At 43.6% G+C, this 19007-nt stretch overlaps 1 protein-coding gene across 1 annotated transcript in view; it reads right to left on the reverse strand.

Moving 5' to 3' along the window:
• Positions 1-1290: 1290 nt before the first annotated feature.
• The window catches only part of LOC129859482 (transmembrane protein 163-like), a 38105-nt gene continuing 20388 nt past the window's right edge, over positions 1291-19007 (reverse strand). Inside the window, exons 4-7 of the mRNA XM_055929319.1 lie at positions 16568-16659; positions 10116-10212; positions 5603-5714; positions 1291-1436 (exon numbers count right to left, since the gene is read on the reverse strand). Coding sequence (XP_055785294.1) covers positions 1291-1436; positions 5603-5714; positions 10116-10212; positions 16568-16659 — 447 coding nt within the window. The remainder of the gene's footprint in view (positions 1437-5602; positions 5715-10115; positions 10213-16567; positions 16660-19007) is intronic.

The following is a 19007-nucleotide window of genomic DNA, read 5'->3' on the forward strand; positions in this document are numbered from 1 at the left end:
TGGTAGTGGGGTACACTGTATCCGGCAGCATGTCAAACTATTTGGATTAATTGTTTCTTCTACAGCCAGATCGTCCCTGCCCAGAGAGCTCTCTTCACCTGGGTGAAGAGGAACATCAAAAACATCATCTACTGGGCCATATTTATCAACAGGGTGTTGTTCTGTTGGTTTGACGTCGCTGTTGAACTTAACTAGTTTTTTTCCCCCCCTCAAGCTTTATCAGGAAAGACAAACAGCACTTATAACGTACATCAATAAATGGCCTTGTTTCTGGTCCTCCAAATGTCTTGTTTTAAAAATAATAAATACATTTTTTGTCTGTCTGATGGTTTGGTTGGGATGTGCTACCTGGGAAGACACATGAAGAGCACCTCCTCTCCCCGACTGCACAGTCAGATGAGGGTCACCATCACTGGAATCACGCAAGGAAAGCTCTATTTCTTTGCCGCGCTGTGGTTCTAAATTCATTACTTCTGCGAGAATTTTTCCTCTACATACTTTGACATTCCTTTTTTTCCTGACTGTCCAGAGAATAGTAAAAGTGAATGAGGTAAAAAGCTGTAAAATACCCTTCTATTTTTTTGAAGCGTGTTATTGACACTACAGGCAAAAATATATATCTTTAGGAGCAGTTGATTTACTGTGTGAGGGAAACAATTAACATTTTTTTACAGTTAACACCAAAAGCGTCTCCACTAATGTTTACAAGCGTAATGACCATTTTGGTGTCTGAATGTTGATTTCGGCCCCACCTGGAAAACAATCTAAGTGAAACACTGGCCGTGTTCGTTTTGCATCATTCCATTGATGCAAAACGTGGTGAAATCTCCACCCACTGGGGCACCGGGCAATGTAAAACGTGCGCATCCACTGGTATGTACAATGGACGTTTCTACTCCAAGGGCCTTCTCAATGGGTACAATTTAAATGACAACATTTCTGTTATTTAAATAAGTGTATTTCTCAGGGGACATAATGTACATGTGTGTAAAAGTGATTGAATATTATGTTTCTTCTAGATACAGATCTAGGATTAGCTTCCCCTCCCTGAATCCTAACCATTGCCGGGCAAAACTGACCCAATATCATTGTTTAGAGGCAGCTTCCCCCTACACCTGGGGTACTCAACTCTTACACTACGAGGTCCGGAGCCTGCTGGTTTTCTGTTCTGCCTGATAATGGCACACACACCTGGCGTCCCAGGTCTAAATCAGTCCCTGATTAGAGGAGAACAATGACAAAATGAAACTGGCTTTGAGGTCCAGAGTTGAGTTTGAGGGCCGTACCCACTTACTTGACCCCGTAGGCCAGGATGATGAGACCTATCAGGACCCCTATGGACCCGTCCAGGTACCACACTTTGGGATCATGCTTGAACACCTTGGCACTGATTAGGATGGAGAAGCCCATGACTCCGCCCACCAGGGAGTTGAAACCTGTAGATCAGACAAGAGAGGCAGTTTAGTCAACTGTATTATCCCCACAGAGGGAAATAGAAATAGCTTGAGCATTAACAACAATGAACACATGTACATATATTTCACGAAATGACATGTAGTCTGCCACAGTCTTAATCCGAAAGTCCATAAAACAGAATGAACAGAGACGATTTTGAAACCTTTTCGATTGGGTCTCCTCATTCGATTCATAAGAGCCCACTCAACTGGATCTCTCTGCACCTCAAAAACACACCGACTAACAAGGACCTCTGCCAGTCTTTTACATACTGTATGTTTGATATGACCAGGCTGGGCACGTCAATTACCTCCGTAAAGAATATCATCTACGGCGCTGTATTCCTAGGGGCAATCTGCAGTTCTAACAACAACAACAAAGGGACACCCCGTCAGTGTTAAACAGCTAAGTGACAGGGCTGGAGAAATGTAACCACTCAAATTGGATGCAAGGACTGAACATCCATGAGATCAAAATTACACAGAGACTACAGTGTTTGTTTACATTTCTTAAAAACAAGGGCGCAAAACTAGCTTATAATTTGGGTTCCGATGGGGTACTACAGTTGAACTAAGCTTATGAAGCATTTATAAGTTATATTCTTCAAGAATCAATGAGTATAAAAAATATATATATATATATATCATTCACTTAAGTCTAAAAATGTATGTAGCAATCACAGATTGCCCCTTTGATGGCTTGTTTAATGTCACATTGAGACGAAAATCTGGTAGGTAAATAACTCCTACTCTATTCTGCTAGCTGTCACTCACATACAATTTAACGAACCCCACGCACACTTTAATGAGCGAGTATCTCCATCCAAAGCTGACCTTTCAAATTGGTTTGATGCCAGCCTGTTTGCTACAAATCTCTTATTGAAACGAGAAGGGAGATTAAGAGCTCAGCAGCTACGAAGTTGTCGATAAAGACTCCTAAGTAGTGAACAACTTTCTCAGGTATAGAAGTAAATAGATGTGCGGCCCAGTACCTGAGGGTATACTATATGCAATTCTCCGGTCTGTGTGGGTAAAAACCCAGCACCTACCGGCTCTAAAAATATTTAAAGAGTGCATATTTGAAATTTGAAAGGTTTTAGTTATATCTGTTTGGGCTTCTTGCAGTCTACAAATTATTTGTAATTATGCTGAACAAAAATATTAAAACGCAACATGTAAAGTGTTGGTCCAATGTTTCATGAGCTGAAATAAAAGATCCCAGAAATGTTCCACACACACAAAAAGCTTATTTCTATTAAATGTTGTGCACAAATTTGTTTAAATCCCTGTTAGTGAGCATTTCTCCTTCGCCAAGATAATCCATCCACCTGGCGGGTGTGGCATATCAAGAAGCTGATTAAAGAGCATGCTCATCACACAGGTGCATCGTATGATGGGGACAATAAAAGGCCACTAAAATGTGCAGTTGTGTTACACAACGCCACAGATGTCTCAAGTTGAGGGAGCATGCAATTGGCAGGAATGTCCACCAGAGCTGTTACCAGAGAATTTAAGGTTAATTTCTCTAAATAAACTGCCTCCAACGTCGTTTGAGAATTTGGCAGTACGTCCAACCGCCCTCACAACCGTAGACCATGTGTAACCATGCTAGCCCAGGACCTCCACATCCGGCTTCTTCACCTGCGGGATCGTCTGAGACCAGCCACCCGACAGCTGATGAAACTGAGTATTTCTGTCTGTAATAAAGCCCTTTTGTGGGGGAAAATTAATCCTGATTGGCTGGGCCTGGCTCCCAAATGGGTGGGCCTATGTCCTCCCAGGCCCACCCATGGCTACGCACCTGCCCACCTGCCCCGATGCACCTGCATCGTCTGTGGCTCTATTGGGGCGGTATGCAAATTGAAGTGGATCTAGGGTGTCAGATAAGATTGAGATGGTATGGTCCTCAACTAGCCTCTCAAAGCACTTCATGTCAGAAGTGGGTGCTACAGGGCGATCGCTTTTCTTGGGTACAGGAACAATGATGGACATCTTGAATCAAGTGGGGACAGCAGACTGGGATAGGGAAAGATTGAATATGTCCGTAAACACGCCAGCCAGGTGGTCTGCGCATGCTCTGAAGACACGGCTAGGGATGCCGTCTGGGCCTGCAGCGTTGCGAGGGTTAACACGCTTAAATGTCTTACGTCGGCCACGGAGAACGAGGGCCCACAGTCCTTGGGAGTGGGCCGTGTCAGTGGCACTGTGTTTATCCACTTTGAGGATAAAGGGGTTTCGCTTGTCTGGGAGCAAGACGTGTCCGTGACCTGGCTGCTTTTCCCTTTGTAATCCGTGATTGTCTGTAGACCCTGCCACATACGTCCCGTGTTTGAACTGTTGAATTGTGACTCCACTTTGTCTCTGTACTGACGTTTTGCCTGTTTGCCTTACGGAGGGAATAATTACACTGTTAGTATTCAACCATATTCCCAGTCAACTTGCCCTGGTTAAAATGTGGTGGCTCACGCTTCCAGTTTTGCGCGAATGCTGCCATTTAGCCACAGTTTCTGGTGTGGGTAGGTTTTAACAGTCATTGGGAACATCCCCTATACACTTCCTGATGAACTCAGGCCTATTGTCTGTGTATACGTCAATGTTATTCTCAGAAGCTACCCGGAACATGTCCCAGTCCACGCGATCAAAACAATCTTGAAGCGTGGATTCCGATTGGTCAGACCAGCGTTGAATAGACCTTAGCACAGGTACTTCCCGTTTGAGTTTCTGCCTATAGGAAGGGAGGAGCAAAATGGAGTCGTGATCTGATCTTCCGAAGCGAGGGAAGGCCTTGTAGGCATCCCGGAAGGGGGAGTAACAGTGGTCGAGAGTTTTAGCTGCATGAGTACTACAGTCAATGTGTTGATAGAACTTCGGTCGCCTTTTCCTCAAAATTGCTTTGTTAAAATCCCCAGCTACAATAAATCCGGCCCAAGGATATGTGGTTTCCAGTTTGCACAAAGTCCAATGTAGTTCCTTGAGGGCTGTCGTGTTATCGGCTTGAGGGGGAAAATACACGGCTGTGACTATAAACGAAGAGAATTCTCTTGGGAGGTAATGCGGTCTGCATTTGATTGTGAGGTTTTCTTGGTCAGGTGAACAAAAGGACATGTGTTTCTGTATATTATCACACCATGAACAATTAATGATGAAACATACACAGCCAACATTCTTTCTTCCAGGAGAGTTCTTTAGTCCTGTCTGCGTGATGTACTGGAGAACACAGCTGATTGTATGGACGGGGAGAGCATATCTGGAGTGAGCCATGATTCTGTGAAACATTATGTTACAGTCTCTGTTGTCTCTCTGAAAGGAGAACCTCATACCTAGGCTCGTCCACCATATTGTCCAGAGATCAAACATTAGCGAGTAATATACTCGGAAGCGGTGGACGGTGTGCACGCCTCCTGAGTAGGACTAGAAGTCCCCTCTGAATAACTTTTCTCCGCCGGCGGCGTCCCGGAGCAGCCTCAGGAGGTAAGTTCAATTGCTCTGGATGGTACGAACAAAGGATACAATTTGGGAAAGTCGTACTCCTGGTCGTAATGCTGGTGAATACCGCCGCTCTGCTATCCAAAAGGTATTAACCAGCTGCAGAAATAACAAATAAATTGTGCAATGTTGCTCAGGCGCTAGAAGCAGAGCTACAATGTCTGTCGGCACCATCTTCAGTATATGTTCCAGCCCCATGACCATCTGCTCAAGAAAAGAAATTGGCCTGAATCTAATTGATGGTCACTGCCCTATATAGTGCACTAAGTAGTTCCCAATATATTCCACAGATTTCATGATGGCGTCTAAGCCAATAAACCTTCCATCTTTGTGCACTATGGGAATAGGGCACCATTTCAAACACAACCATAGCCTCCTATACACCATACCTTTTCCCCTTTTCTCTCAGTTTTTCTATGGAGTTTTTCACCCTCGTGCTCCACCTTCCCCCAATTCTCTAACTGGCCTGAACTCAAGTGGCCTAGATCAGGCAGAAGTATGCGTTGCTTCCTCAGAGTTCGGTAGCTCCAGCGTGAGGTTTCCCCTAGGTACAAACCAATTATAATCTTCTCCTAACAATCCTAATAGAAGAAAAAAAAGCACAAAAAAACTGACTGAAGCTCATTGTCTTGGAGCAACTACACACCGAGTTAGGTACCTACCGTCTGTGATGAGGGCGCTGCTAGTGAGCACCCTACCCAGCATGAACTTGACCACGGCCAAAATGACACACATCACGCCACTGACGATGGACACACTGAAGAGGAAGTCATCCTGATAGAGAAGAGTAGATGAGGGGGATTGGAGAGAGAGAGGTGACGAAGGAAGAAGAGCGAGAGAGAGTGGGTAAGTGTTGCAGAGTGCCTCCGCAGTAGCATTAATATTGCACTACGGCCTTACTGGCCTGAAAAGCTGCATTTCTGCAAGGTTAATAACCTCATCAGTCCCATTAAATCCCCTAGTGAAAAAATGCACCACTTTCATTAATCTGCTTGCTCTGCCCTCATATTTAGCATCACATTGAAGTGTTTTACCATTTTATTTTCAGTACAACCATAAAGTTTAATTTATGAGTTTTATTGAAAAATGTCAACAAAATAAGGCCACCAAACAAAAATCTGACAAAATGAATTTATAAGAACGCTGTAAGTACAGGAATTGTCTGCTCAGTGGGGAATGAATATCCAACTAGCCAGTGACAACTGTGTGGAGTTCGACAACTATGTGAGTTTATTACAGTATTATAGACACTGTCTTGCGATTTCCTATGATCTTCTATGTAGAAGAACCCCTTACCTTCTAACGATTCGTGTGGCCTGCGAGCGCCAGAGTAAAACAGGGTACATATGAAAGACTCACGAACACGCACATAGGGGTCATAATAGTTTGTAGGTCACAACTGTCGGATGTTTTTGTTTGACGAACCGTTTTCGGGTCCGCCCTTGTCTAACATATAACACTCTAGCTCATGCCCCCGTTAAATCACACACTTATGGTTGGGTTCACGATGCAGAAGAAATAGACCAATCAAATGCAACAACCCAGCAGTCTGTAGCTCAAACACACAATGTTTACATGGGGTTAGAAGCCCTAAATCCTGCCGGTGTGATGGTGGGACAAAGCATTTTAAAACAGGCAACAAATAACAGCCAGAGATAGTCTACAATTAAGTATAAGGACGGTGAAGCCTGCAAGCCCAGTAAACACACGGTATATTCCTGAGTCATTGTTGAGCTTAGAAAGAAACAGATGTCAGTGCAGGGGTGCAACAACCTCTACGGACAGGGAAGGTCATGACACTCACGTTCTAAAATTCCTTTCCTAGTTTTATCAATACACTGTGATACAAAAAGGACCCCCCCCATCTAGTGCACTACTTCTGACAAGGGTCCATATGGCTCTGGTTAAAAGTAGTGCACTATGTAGTAGAGAATAGGGGGTTGTTTGGAACGCAAACTGAGACACACACTCAAGTGCGTTTACATAGTGCCTGACATTTACAGTTGACAGTCCAGGATTTTCTTTGAGGAATTGAATGCACATCTCAAAAGCTGTGTCCCGATTCTCTACCCTTCTCCTGAAGTGTGCATTTCTCTTACAATGGTAAATCTAGTCAGCCAATGCAGAGGTGTCTCTCCTCTTAAACTGAATTTTAATACACATGTTTCGGAACAACTCCGGCCCTATTCTCATCACGAGATATGAAGGAGAGAGAGGAGCAGGGTGGCGAAACAGTATTCTTTCCAGTTCACATTACATCCTTGCCTTACCATAACTTTCGTCGTGGCTGGCAACATAACATTGGTCCACAGTTCAAATTGACTGTAAATATCACAGTAGCCACTAGCCGGTAAGCACAAACTATTCAACAATGACAGAAATGTTCCACCTAAAAAATATTAGCTACACTGTTGAATGCAACAATTCACAAACGTGTGCAGACAATTAAAAAGGTTTATTTTCTCGGCAGTAGGCTACTCTTTACATTTTAGCTTCAAGACATAAGCAGAGCTGCTAACAGCAGGTCTTCAAGTAACAATAGCGAATTTAAAAAATAAACGATTAAACTTCTCATATTAATATAAAAGCACAGTAGGCCTACATTTCAAGATTACAAACCAGGCTTCATTTTTATAACTATTTTGCAAATCATTACATGTGTAATAGCAAATTGTAACTGAAAACATGGGTATAAGTGAATTCACTGGGAAGCCCATGCCAGCAACCCCAAAAACATCTAATAAAATGCCTCTTGATTTGTCAACGTGTACAATGTCTGCGCTTCAGTCTGACTGTAGTCTACTGATAACCACAGCTACAACTAGCCTAGAGGAGCCTATCTGATCCCATCTGGGCCTGGCCAGGGAAAACATAACGTCATGTTTTTATAGCCTAAAATAGGCCCATTTACTTGTGTTCTGAGAAAATGTGAATGTGATCCAACTTTGGTTAATATTTGAACTGTGGGTGGCTCGGCTAACTAGGCCGTTTTAATTTAAAAAATGATTGACTGGAATTAATCAACACAATAATGACATACTGTATGAGTATCGTTTTAATTACAAATGCCTTCACAACTCAACCCTGCATACATACAGCGAGCTCAGCCCTGATAGTTCTATTGTAAAATTGCAATGGTTCTCTTTGTACGTGTAAAGTGTTAATATTTTCATCAAAGCATTTATGAAACAAACTTTCAAAAAGAATGGAAACGTCTTGGCAGGGGAAAAAAATAATTGTAATTAATGTGGGTGTCATAGCCAGCCATTAAATAACAATAAATGCCAGAACAGGTCTAAATATAAGTGTCATGACCGTGTTAACCTGTTTATAATAACAGCTGACAACTTGTTGTATGACTAAGACAAACTCAGCAAAAAAATAGAAAAGTCATCACTGTCAATGGCGTTAATTTTCAGCAAACTTAACATGTGTAAATATTTGTAGATTCAGACCAACTGAACAAGTTCCAAATCATCAAATCAAATGTATCAAATCTTCTTACATTAGCTGATATATCAAAGTGCTAGCACGGTGGCTAGGAAAAACTCCCTAGAAAGGCCAAAACCTAGGAAGAAACCTAGAGAGGAACCAGGCTATGAGGGGTGGCCAGTCCAAAGACATGTGACTAACAGAAATGGAATAATATGTCCCTTAACAAAGGGGAGGGGGGTCAAAATCAAAAGTAAGTCATTATCTGGTGTGGCCACCAGCTGCATTAAATACTGGACTGCACCAGATTTCCCAGTTCTTGCTGTGAGATGTTACCCCACTCTTCCACCAAGGCACCTGCAAGTTCCCAGACATTTCTGGGGGAGAACGGCCCTAGCCCTCACCCTCCGATCCAACAGGTCCCAGACGTGCTCAATGGGATTGAGATCCAGGCTCTTAGCTGCCATGGCAGAACACTGACATTCCTAGCTTGCAGGAAATCAGCCATACTGCTCATTCTGTGCGGTGGCATTGTCATGCTGGAGGGTCATGTCAGGATGAGCCTGCAGGAAGGGTACCACGAGGGAGGACGTCTTACCAGCAACGCACAGCGTTGAGATTGCCTGCAATGACAAAAAGCTCAGACCAATGATGCCGTGACACACCGCCCCAGACCATGACGGACCCTCCACCTCTAAATTGATCCCGCTCCAGAGTACAGGCCTCGGTGTAATGATCATTCCTTCGATGATAAATGCGAATCCGACCATCACCCCTGGTGAGACAAAATCGCGACTCGTCAGTGAAGCACTTTTTGCCAGTCCGGTCTGGTCCAGCGACGGTAGATTTGCGCCCATAGGCGACGGTTGTTGCCGGTGAGGTCTGGTGAGGGCCTGCCTTACAACAGGCCTACAAGCCCTCAGTCCAGCCTCTCTCAACCTATTGTGGACAGTCTGAGCACTGATGGAGGGATTGTGCATTCCTGGTGTAACTTGAATAATTGTTGCCACCATCCTGTACCGCAAGTGTGATGTTCGGATGTAATGATCCTGTGCAGGTGTTGTTACACGTGGTCTGACACTGCGTGGACGATCAGCTGTCCATCCTGTCTCCCTATGACTTAGGCGTCTCACAGTACGGACATTGCAATGTATTGCCCTGGCGACATCTGCAGTCCTCATGCCTCCTGCCAGCATGCCTGGGCATCTTTCTTTTTGTGTTTTTCAGAGTCAGTAGAAAAGCCTCTTTAGCATGGGAAACAGTGTTTAAACCCTTTACAATTAAGATCTGTAAAGTTATTTGGATTTTTACAAATTATCTTTGAAAGACAGGGTCCTGAAAAAGGGACGTCTCTTTTTGCTGATTTTATCATACACTTATGACAGTGTCATTACTTGACACCCAGTGTCACGTTAAGTGTTAACGATTTTTTTACTATTTCATACCCTCCAAATTTCTAATATCAGCAAACCGTTTCAAAAAGACTGCTCTGCTAATACCATTTATAATGTAGGAGTGTTGGCTCAACAAGAATTCTGTTTACACTGCCCTGCTTCAAGGGGGGATAATTGTTGTGCGAATTTCGTAAAGTTCACCAAAAATAGCTTCTCATGTGGCTCCCATATAGCTTTTTTCAAAATAGAGAGATAGGATGCAGTGTGCCGCCCCTGGATTGAGAGTTATAGGTGCAGTTAAGGGTATGTGCCTTGCTTAAGGGTACAACATCAGGAGATGGCATCTTACCACTTCAGGCATTAGCTTGGTAGCCAGGTCATGGATTGCCTTTCCCAGGATACACAGGGAGGACAGGATGAAGACCACACCCAGGATCACACAGGCTCTGTAGAGAGAGGGGGAGAGAGTTAGGAGGGGAGCAAGAGAGATGAAGGGAGACACAGGGGAAATGGAAGGAAATAGTCAGAACAGTGATTAAGAATATTCTGCTTTGAAAACACAGCTCCACGAGAGAAAGGATATGTCAGTCATTTACATAGATGCGAGTGAGGGATCATATATTGTATTTTAAAACATTTCTAAATCATTGGCAACAGGAAGACCTTTCCATGACAAAGTAGACCTACTGCAACCACCCATCATACAAGTTCATTGCAACTTACAGTAAGTAATACAATAGCAAATCGTCCCCATTACGTCCATGCATATGGAAGAGAAAGGGCATCATTAAATAAACAATCATTTTGCTTTTCTCTATGGCGGATTTAGAGAGTGAACACAGTCTCAGAGGATCAATTTGAGAAGCGAATTTCTTTAAACAGCTTTATCCAATTAGGTAAGCCTGGCTGGGAGAAGGCCCCCCGCCAACAAAACAAAAGTCAACTATCATCTGTGGTAGTCAGGTTAGCCCACTGTTTATATTGTCTGCTCTCTCCCCTACTTAATCTAGCAGTCTAGCGCAGATTCACTATACCCACCATACAAATCAAAAGAGCCCATGAAGAGGCCAAAAACAAGAGAATTTGTTGAAAAACGTAAGTAGATAGTGTATTACAGATGTTTCATAGTTGTGGCCAAAGGTTTTGAGAATGAAACAAATATTAATTTTCACATAGTCTGCTGCCTCAGTTTGTATGTTAGCAATTTGCATATACTCCATAATGTTATGAAGAGTGATCAGATGAATGGAAATTCCCTCTTTGCAATGCAAATGAACTGAATCCCCAAAAAAACATTTATACTGCATTTCAGCCCTTCCACAAAAGGACCAGCTGACATCATGTCAGTGATTCTCTCATTAACACAGGTGTGAGTGTTGACGAGGACAAGGCTGGAGATCACTCTGTCATGCTGATTGAGTTCGAATAACAGACTGGAAGCTCCAAAAGGAGGGTGGTGCTTGGAATCATTGTTCTTCCTCTGTCAACCATGGTTACCTGCAAGGAAACACGTGCCATCATCATTGCTTTGTACAAAAAGGGCAAGGATATTGCTGCCAGTAAGGTTGCACCTAAATCAACCATTTATCGGATCATCAAGAACTTCAAGGAGAGCGGTTCAATTGTTGTTAAGGCTTCAGGGCGCCCAAGAAAGTCCAGCAAGCACCAGGACCGTCTCCTAAAGTTGATTCGGCTGCGGGATCAGGGCACCACCAGTACAGAGCTTGCTCAGGAATGGCAGCAGGCATGAGGCGAAGACTTTTGGAGGATGGCCTGGTGTCAAGAAGGGCAGCAAAGAAGCCACTTCTCCAGGAAAAACATCAGGGACAGACTGATATTCTGCAAAAGGTACAGGGATTGGACTGCTGAGGACTGGGGTAAAGTAATTTTCTCTGATGAATCCCCTTTCCGATTGTTCCGATTGTTTGGGGCAGAAGACAAGGTGAGCGCTACCATCAGTCCTGTGTCATGCCAACAGTAAAGCATCCTGAGACCATTCATGTGCGGGGTTGCTTCTCAGCCAAGGGAGTGGGCTCACTCACAATTTTGACTAAGAACACAGCCATGAATAAAGAATGGTACCAACACATCCTCCGAGAGAAACTTCTCCCAACCATCTGGGAACAGTTTGGTGACGAACAATGTCTTTTCCAGCATGATGGAGCACCTTGCCATAAGGCAAAAGTGATAACTAAGTGGCCCCGGGAAGATAACATCGATATTTTGGGTCCATGGCCATGAAACTCCCCAGACCTTAATCCCATTGAGAACTTGTGGTCAATCCTCAAGAGGCAGGTGGACAAACAAAAACCCACAAACTCTGACAAACTCCAAGCATTGATTATGCAAAAATGGCCTGCCATCAGTCAGGATGTGGCCCAGAAGTTAATTGACAGCATGCCATGGCGGATTGCAGAGGTCTTGACAAAGAAGGAACAACACTGCAAATATTGACTCTTTGCATCAACTTCATGTAATTGTCAATAAAAGCCTTAGACACTTATGAATTGCTTGTAATTATACTTCAATATTTCATAGTAACATCTTACAAAAATATCTAAAGACACTGAAGCAGCAAACGTTGTGGAATATTTGTGTCATTCTCAAAACCTTTGGCCACGACTGTACACTATGTTCAGACAAAAGCCATAATGGATGCCAGCATGTGCGTGCGTGCTCACAGCTGGCTCGCACTCCACAGCACCCAGTCCAGGGGCCTCCCGGGTGACGCAGTGGTCTAAGGCACTGCATCACAGTGCTAGCTATGCCACCAGAGACTCTGGGTTCGAGCCCAGGCTCTGTCGCAGCCGACCGCGACGTACAATTGGCCCAGCGTTGTCCGGGTTAGGGAGGGTTTGGCTGGCAGGGATATCCTTGTCTCATCGCACACTAGTGACTCCTGTGGCGGGCCGGGCGCAGTGCACGCTGTCCAGGTCGCCAGGTGTATGGTGTTTCCTCCGACCCATTGGTGCGGCTGGCTTCCGGATTGGATGTGCATTGTGTCAAGAAGCAGTGCGGCTAGGTTGTGTTGTGTTTCGGAGGACGCATGGTCTCGACCGTCGCCTCTCCAGCGTCCATGCGGAAGTTACAGCGATGAAACAAGACTGTAACTACAACCAATTGGATACCACGAAATTGGGGAGAGGGGAAAAAAAAAAAAAAACATCCGAACTGGAAGGTAACTAGGCAACACAAAGCAGCCAGAATAGCCAAGTAGGAATGGTTCCAGAGGTGCAGCCGGAGACAGACCTAGAGCTCAGTGTGTGTGTGTGTGAGAGAGAGACCTCCTAGAGCTGTGTAAAGTGCAATAACAGACTCTCCCTCACAACAAACCTGCCCAACCAACAGCTCAGCTGACTGAAACATCCGTTTGATCTTCAATGATCCTGCTACTTAGAAAATTCCCTTTTTTTAGTCTTGCCATCAAGCACATTGCAAGATTGATTGTTTTGATATCAAAGTCGCAAGATGCAAGGACTTGACAGAACTGTAGTTGACACGCACGCAGTCATCCAGTCTGTCTACCATTTCTCTCCTGCTCCGTGTGTCATGTCAGCAGGAGAATACAACAATATTCTTCCAATTACAGCGGAAGAAAAAAAAAAAGTGCCGCAAATTCATGCTGCTCGCTCATTCGTCTCCAGACCTGGTAATTTAATTGTCCAGTGGCCTAGTGCCTTACTCCTGCCTGGCCTCTCCCCTGAGGGATCACACATATACACACACACATTCACCCCCCACAACACACACCTAGGAGGCGCCAATTACTAGCTGCTGGGTAACAAACCTTCCAATTAGGATTCTGACACCAAAGCGATGTTCACTGGTACAACCGAAGGCTCATTTTAGCCTGGTTAAACCAGATTGAATGCTGCCCTCAAAATGGTGAAATCAGCATTCAAGCTCGTTTAACCAGGCTTATACACCAGAGGCTCCATGGCGATCTGCATTCATGAAAACATCCGAGACTGTGGCAGATGGTGTCTGTCAGGATGGAGGAAGAGGGAGGGGGGCGGCTTGCCAGGTCTTCACCTTTTTGTTTCCCCTCTCTCCTGCTTCTTGCCTCTGACACCCTGGTCATTCATTCACACACCATAATCAGTTCTGTGGTTGCCATGGCGCCGTGAGGAAACCTGGGCATAGAGCTCTGTAAATATTGTACATATTTTAAATGTATTTAAGTGTTTTTTTATTGCATATTTAAATAAACCTTTGAGAGATTAAATGAACTATATGGTGGTGACCTATGTACTTGCAGGACTGATTATGGCAAGTCAGTTTATATTTGGCTTGGCTAGATACTGTAGCTAATATGATTTGAATGATGCAGCATCCGCTTTTGGCCTGCACCGGTTCCTAGAGGGAAATGGACTGTGGTGTGAGGGGAGACAGATGCTCGCCTCGTAGGGGGCTTTTCTGGACTAGGTCTCGAAGGACCTGCCACCTGGCCTGTCAACATGGGGTGGAGTTGGACGCTGGAGGAAACCTAAACTAAACAAAAAACAGAGTCAGACATGGTTTTTGGAAACATGTAGCATTTCACGTAGGATTTTTCTGCAGCGGTGGCAGAGTAACTTGAGGGGGGCGCATTGCTACTAGCTTTAGCGCAATGACATGCTAGCTAATCCCAAAGACTTAGTCGTTGAGCCAACGACTATCCATTTAAAGGACGTCTCAGGAGAAATATATATTTTCTGCAGTGGCGGCAACAATTTAGCAGTGGTGGGCGACCGCTGCTAAATTAATAGAGGAAACATTCACGTGTGAAGTTTCACGTTATTTTTTATTTAATCCCCACATTTCATTTTTCTCAAATGTTTATTTTTCACTACTTTCAGCTACAGTGCCTTAAGAAAATATTCATACCCAATGACTCATTACACATTTTGTTGTGTTAAAGCCTGGATTCAAAGTGTATTCAATTGATTTCACACATCTACACATAACGCTTAGTGAAAACATGTTTTTTTGTGTGCTAATTTATTGAAAATGAAATACCTAATTTACATAAGTATGCACAACCTGAGTCAATACTTTGTAGAAGCACCTTTGGCAGCGATTACAGCTGTGAGTCTAAGAGCTTCCCACAACTGGATTGTGGGACATTTTCCCATTCTTCAAGCTCTGAAATTGGTTGTTGATTATTGCTAGACAACCATTTTCAGGTCTTGCCATAGATTTTAGTCAAAACTGTAACTAAGCAACTCCACAACATTCACTGTCCTCTTGGTAAGCAACTCGTGTAGATTAGGCCTTGTGTTTTAGGTTATTGTCCTGCTGAAAGGTAAATATCTCCCAGTGTCAGACAACCAGGTTTTCCTCAGATTGCCTGTGCTTAGCTCCATTCAGTTTCTATTGTTTCCTAAAAAACTCCAGTCCTTACCGATTACAAGCATACCCATAACATGATGCAGTCACCACTGATTGAAAATATGGTGGTACTCAGTAATGTGATATAGGATTTGCCCCAAACATAACACTTTGTATTCAAGACAAATGTAATTGCTTTGGCACATTTTTTTCAGAATTACTTCAGTGACTTGTTGCAAAAAGGATGCATGTTTTTACAATATTATTTCGGTACAGGCTTCCTTCTTTTCACTCTAGTTAGTATTGTGGAGTAACCACAATGTTGGCAGCCTTGGCAGTGCCAGGAGCCTTGGCAAAGAGAATCTGTAACCGTTTTAAAGTCACCATTGGCCTCATGATTAAATCTGAGCGGTTTAAGGAGGACAGCTGTATCTTTGTAGTGACTGGATGAATTGATACACCATACAAAGTGTAATGAATAACTTCACCATGCTTAAAGGAATGTTCAAAAAAAATTCTCATCTACCAATAGCTGCCCTTTGCGAGGCATTAGAAAACCTCCTTGGTCTTGTGGTTGAAATTCACTGCTAAACTGAGGGACCACTATTATTTTGCACACAGATCCATGCAACACACGATCACAGCTTACTGTGAAATAAACAAATTACTTATTAAAAATGTACTTTGTGTGCCTTTCTTCGTAACGTATGTGTACATTAAACAAATTCCAATTTGTTGTAGCTAACATTAGCTAGGCAGCTAACGTTAGCTTTAAGGTTAGGGGTTAAGATTACAGTTAACACGCTAGCTAAGTGGTTTTAAAAGGTTAAAGGGTTAATGTTAGCTAACATGCTAAGTAGTTGCAAAGTAGCAAAAATGCTAAAGTTAACCGTGATGAGATTTCAACGCAACCTTTGGGTTGCTCGACATTCGCGTTATACAGTACATTCACCAATCATCCCCGACCAACCTCCCTCCTATCGTTTCTATTTTTAGTAACCTACTGTCTTTACCTGTGATTGAAATGCACTGTATACAAAATCATGTATAGCACCATTTATTTATTGTTTTACTTTTCCTGCATGTGAACCTGAAAATTTGACTTTTTCACTTGCAATTCCTCATATGAAAGTGACATTTTTAAATGTGGAGTTTTACATGTGAAACTATGGTTTCACATGTCAAATGTAAGCTCAACATGTGAAAACAGCGAATTCACATGTGAAAATGCACATTTGACATGTCTTTTGCGCACAGCCATTTACAGTGCACTGAGTAAGGTGGAGGAGAGACAATGCTGGGTTTCTAATACTGTACACTACAGTCCCAATCCCTGCACTAAGAATGAAATGCATTGTAATAAACCGCAGCGCCTATGTTGAAGAGCGCTTAGTGTGTGCTGAAGAGAACAGTGCTAGTATCATTTCTAGGCTTTATATAGTTTTGCTGGTCATCAAAAACAACAAATATGGTGGTGATATATCTACTCACATGTACTCCCTGTGTGCAGAGTGAATGGCGGAGGCATTACTATAGCGCCACACCACGATGACGGAGGACAGCACGTCCAGGGCGGCATCAAACTGCAGAGGGTAAACATCAACACTCACCAGCTATTCAGCAGAAACCCATGAGAAATGGGGGTTTACTTAGATTATTTTACCCTTCAGTTATCCTCATCCCAATAACGCCAAGACAATGCCAAATCTAGCCTAAATTACAAGCTTAGACTCCTAAGGCAGCAGGACTCGATATGGCCAGGCCCTTGTGGAACTAGTGTGTTATTGAGATCGACTACATTGCAGTTGGTCTGCGCAGAATCAGTCATCTACAAATCATCTTGCATCCCAAATACAGTGGTTTGCGAAAGTATTCACCCCCTCTGCATTTTTCCTATATTGTTGCCTTACAACCTGGAACCTCCGTACCAGGCTCAAATCTCTGGAAGACAAAACAAGTTTCCCCTCAAGAATTTCCCTATGTTAAGCGCCATCCATCATTCCTTAAATTCTGATCAGTTTACCAGTCCCTGCCTAAGAAAAACATCCCCACAGCATGATGCTGCCACCACCATGCTTCACTGCGGCGTTCTCGGGATATGCGTTCTCGGGATAATAAGGTGTTTTTGCACCAGACAGAGTTTTCCTTGTTGGCCAAAAAGCTACATTTTAGTCTCATCTGACCAGAGTACCTTCTTCCAAATGTTTGGGGAGTCTCCCACATGCCTTTTGGCAAAGACGAAAACGTGTTTGCTGATTTTTTTCTTTAAGCAATTGCTTTTTTCTGACCACTCTTCCATAAAGCCCAGCTCTGTAGAGTGCACGGCTTAAAGTGGTCCTATGGTCAGATACTCCAATCTCCACTCTGGAGCTTTGCAGCACCTCCAGGGTTGTTTGTTGCCTCTTATTAATGCCCTTTTTGCCTGGTCCATGAGTTTGTGGGCGGCCCTCTTGGCAGGTTTGTTGTGGTGCCATATTCTTCCCATTTTTTTAATAGATTTAAATGGTACTCCGTGGGATGTTCAAAGTTTCGGATATTTATTTATAACCAAACCCTTATCTGTACTTCTCCACAACTTTGTCCCTGACCTGTTTGGAGAGCTCCTTGGTCTTCATGGTGCCGCTTGCTTGGTGGTGTTGCAGACTCTGGGGCCTTTCAGAACAGGTAGGGATAGCTTGTATACATACGTGACACTTAAATAAAGTCCACCTGTGTACAATCTAACTAATTATGTGACTTCTGAAGGTAATTGGTTGCACCAGATCATATTTAGGGGCTTCATAGCAAAGGGGGTGAATACATATACATGGACCACTAACATTTATTTATTTTTGAAACAATAAACTTCAATTTACTATTGTGTATGTTCATCACATGAATTCCAAATAAAAATACATTTAAAATTACAGGTTGTAAATGCAAAAAGAAATAGGAAAAAAGCCAAGGGGGATGAATACTTTGCAAGGCACTGTAACTAGCTAGAGCTCAAATAAAATGTGCCGAATACAACAGATGTAGACCTTACTTACAAGCCCTTAACCAACAATGCAGTTAAGAAAAGAAAAAAAATGACTTGGCATGTATTTATGTAAAAATGTTTTTTAAAAAGTAACAAATAATTAAAAGAGCAGCAGTAAAATAATTGCGAGGCTATATACCGGGGATACCGGTACAGATTCAACATGCATGGGCACAGGTTAGTCGAGGTAACATGTACATGTAGGTAGAGTTATTAAAGTGACTATGCGTAGATGGCAATGCAAATAGTCTGGGTAGCCATTTGATTAGCTGTTCAGGAGTCTTACGGCTTGGGGGTAGAAGCTGTTTAGAAGCCTCTTGGACCTAGAATTGGCACTTTTTGCGGTTTTGTCGTGCCCTCTTCACGACTGTCTCGGGCCATGTTAGTTTGTTGGTGACGTCCTTGGTGGCCACCTTGAAGCTCTCAACCTGATCCTCTACAGCCCCGTCAATGAGAATGTGGGCATGCTTGGTCCTCCTTTCCTGTATTCCACAATCTCTTTTGTCTTGATCACGTTGAGGGAGAGGTTGTCCTGGCAGCGCTCGGCCAGGTCTCTGACCTCCCTATAGGCTGTCTTGTCGTTAAATCCGGCCTACCATTGTTGTGTCATCGGCAAACGTAATGATGGTGTTGGAGTCGTGAAGTCATGAGTGAACAGAGAATACAGGAGAGGACTGAGCATGCACCCCTGAGGTGCCCCACGTGTTGAATTTGTTACCAACCCTTACCACCTGGGGGAGGCCCGTCAGGAAGTCCAGGATCCAGTTGCAGAGGGAGGTGTTTAGTCCCAGGGCCCTGAGCTTAGTGATGAGCTTTGAGGGCAATATGGTGTTGAACGCTGAGTTGTAGTCAATGAATAGCATTCTCATATAGGTGTTCCTTTTGTCCAGGTGTGAAACAGCAGTGTGGAGC

Source organism: Salvelinus fontinalis, chromosome 7 (assembly GCF_029448725.1).
Source record: "Salvelinus fontinalis isolate EN_2023a chromosome 7, ASM2944872v1, whole genome shotgun sequence".
Classification (NCBI taxonomy): domain Eukaryota; kingdom Metazoa; phylum Chordata; class Actinopteri; order Salmoniformes; family Salmonidae; genus Salvelinus; species Salvelinus fontinalis.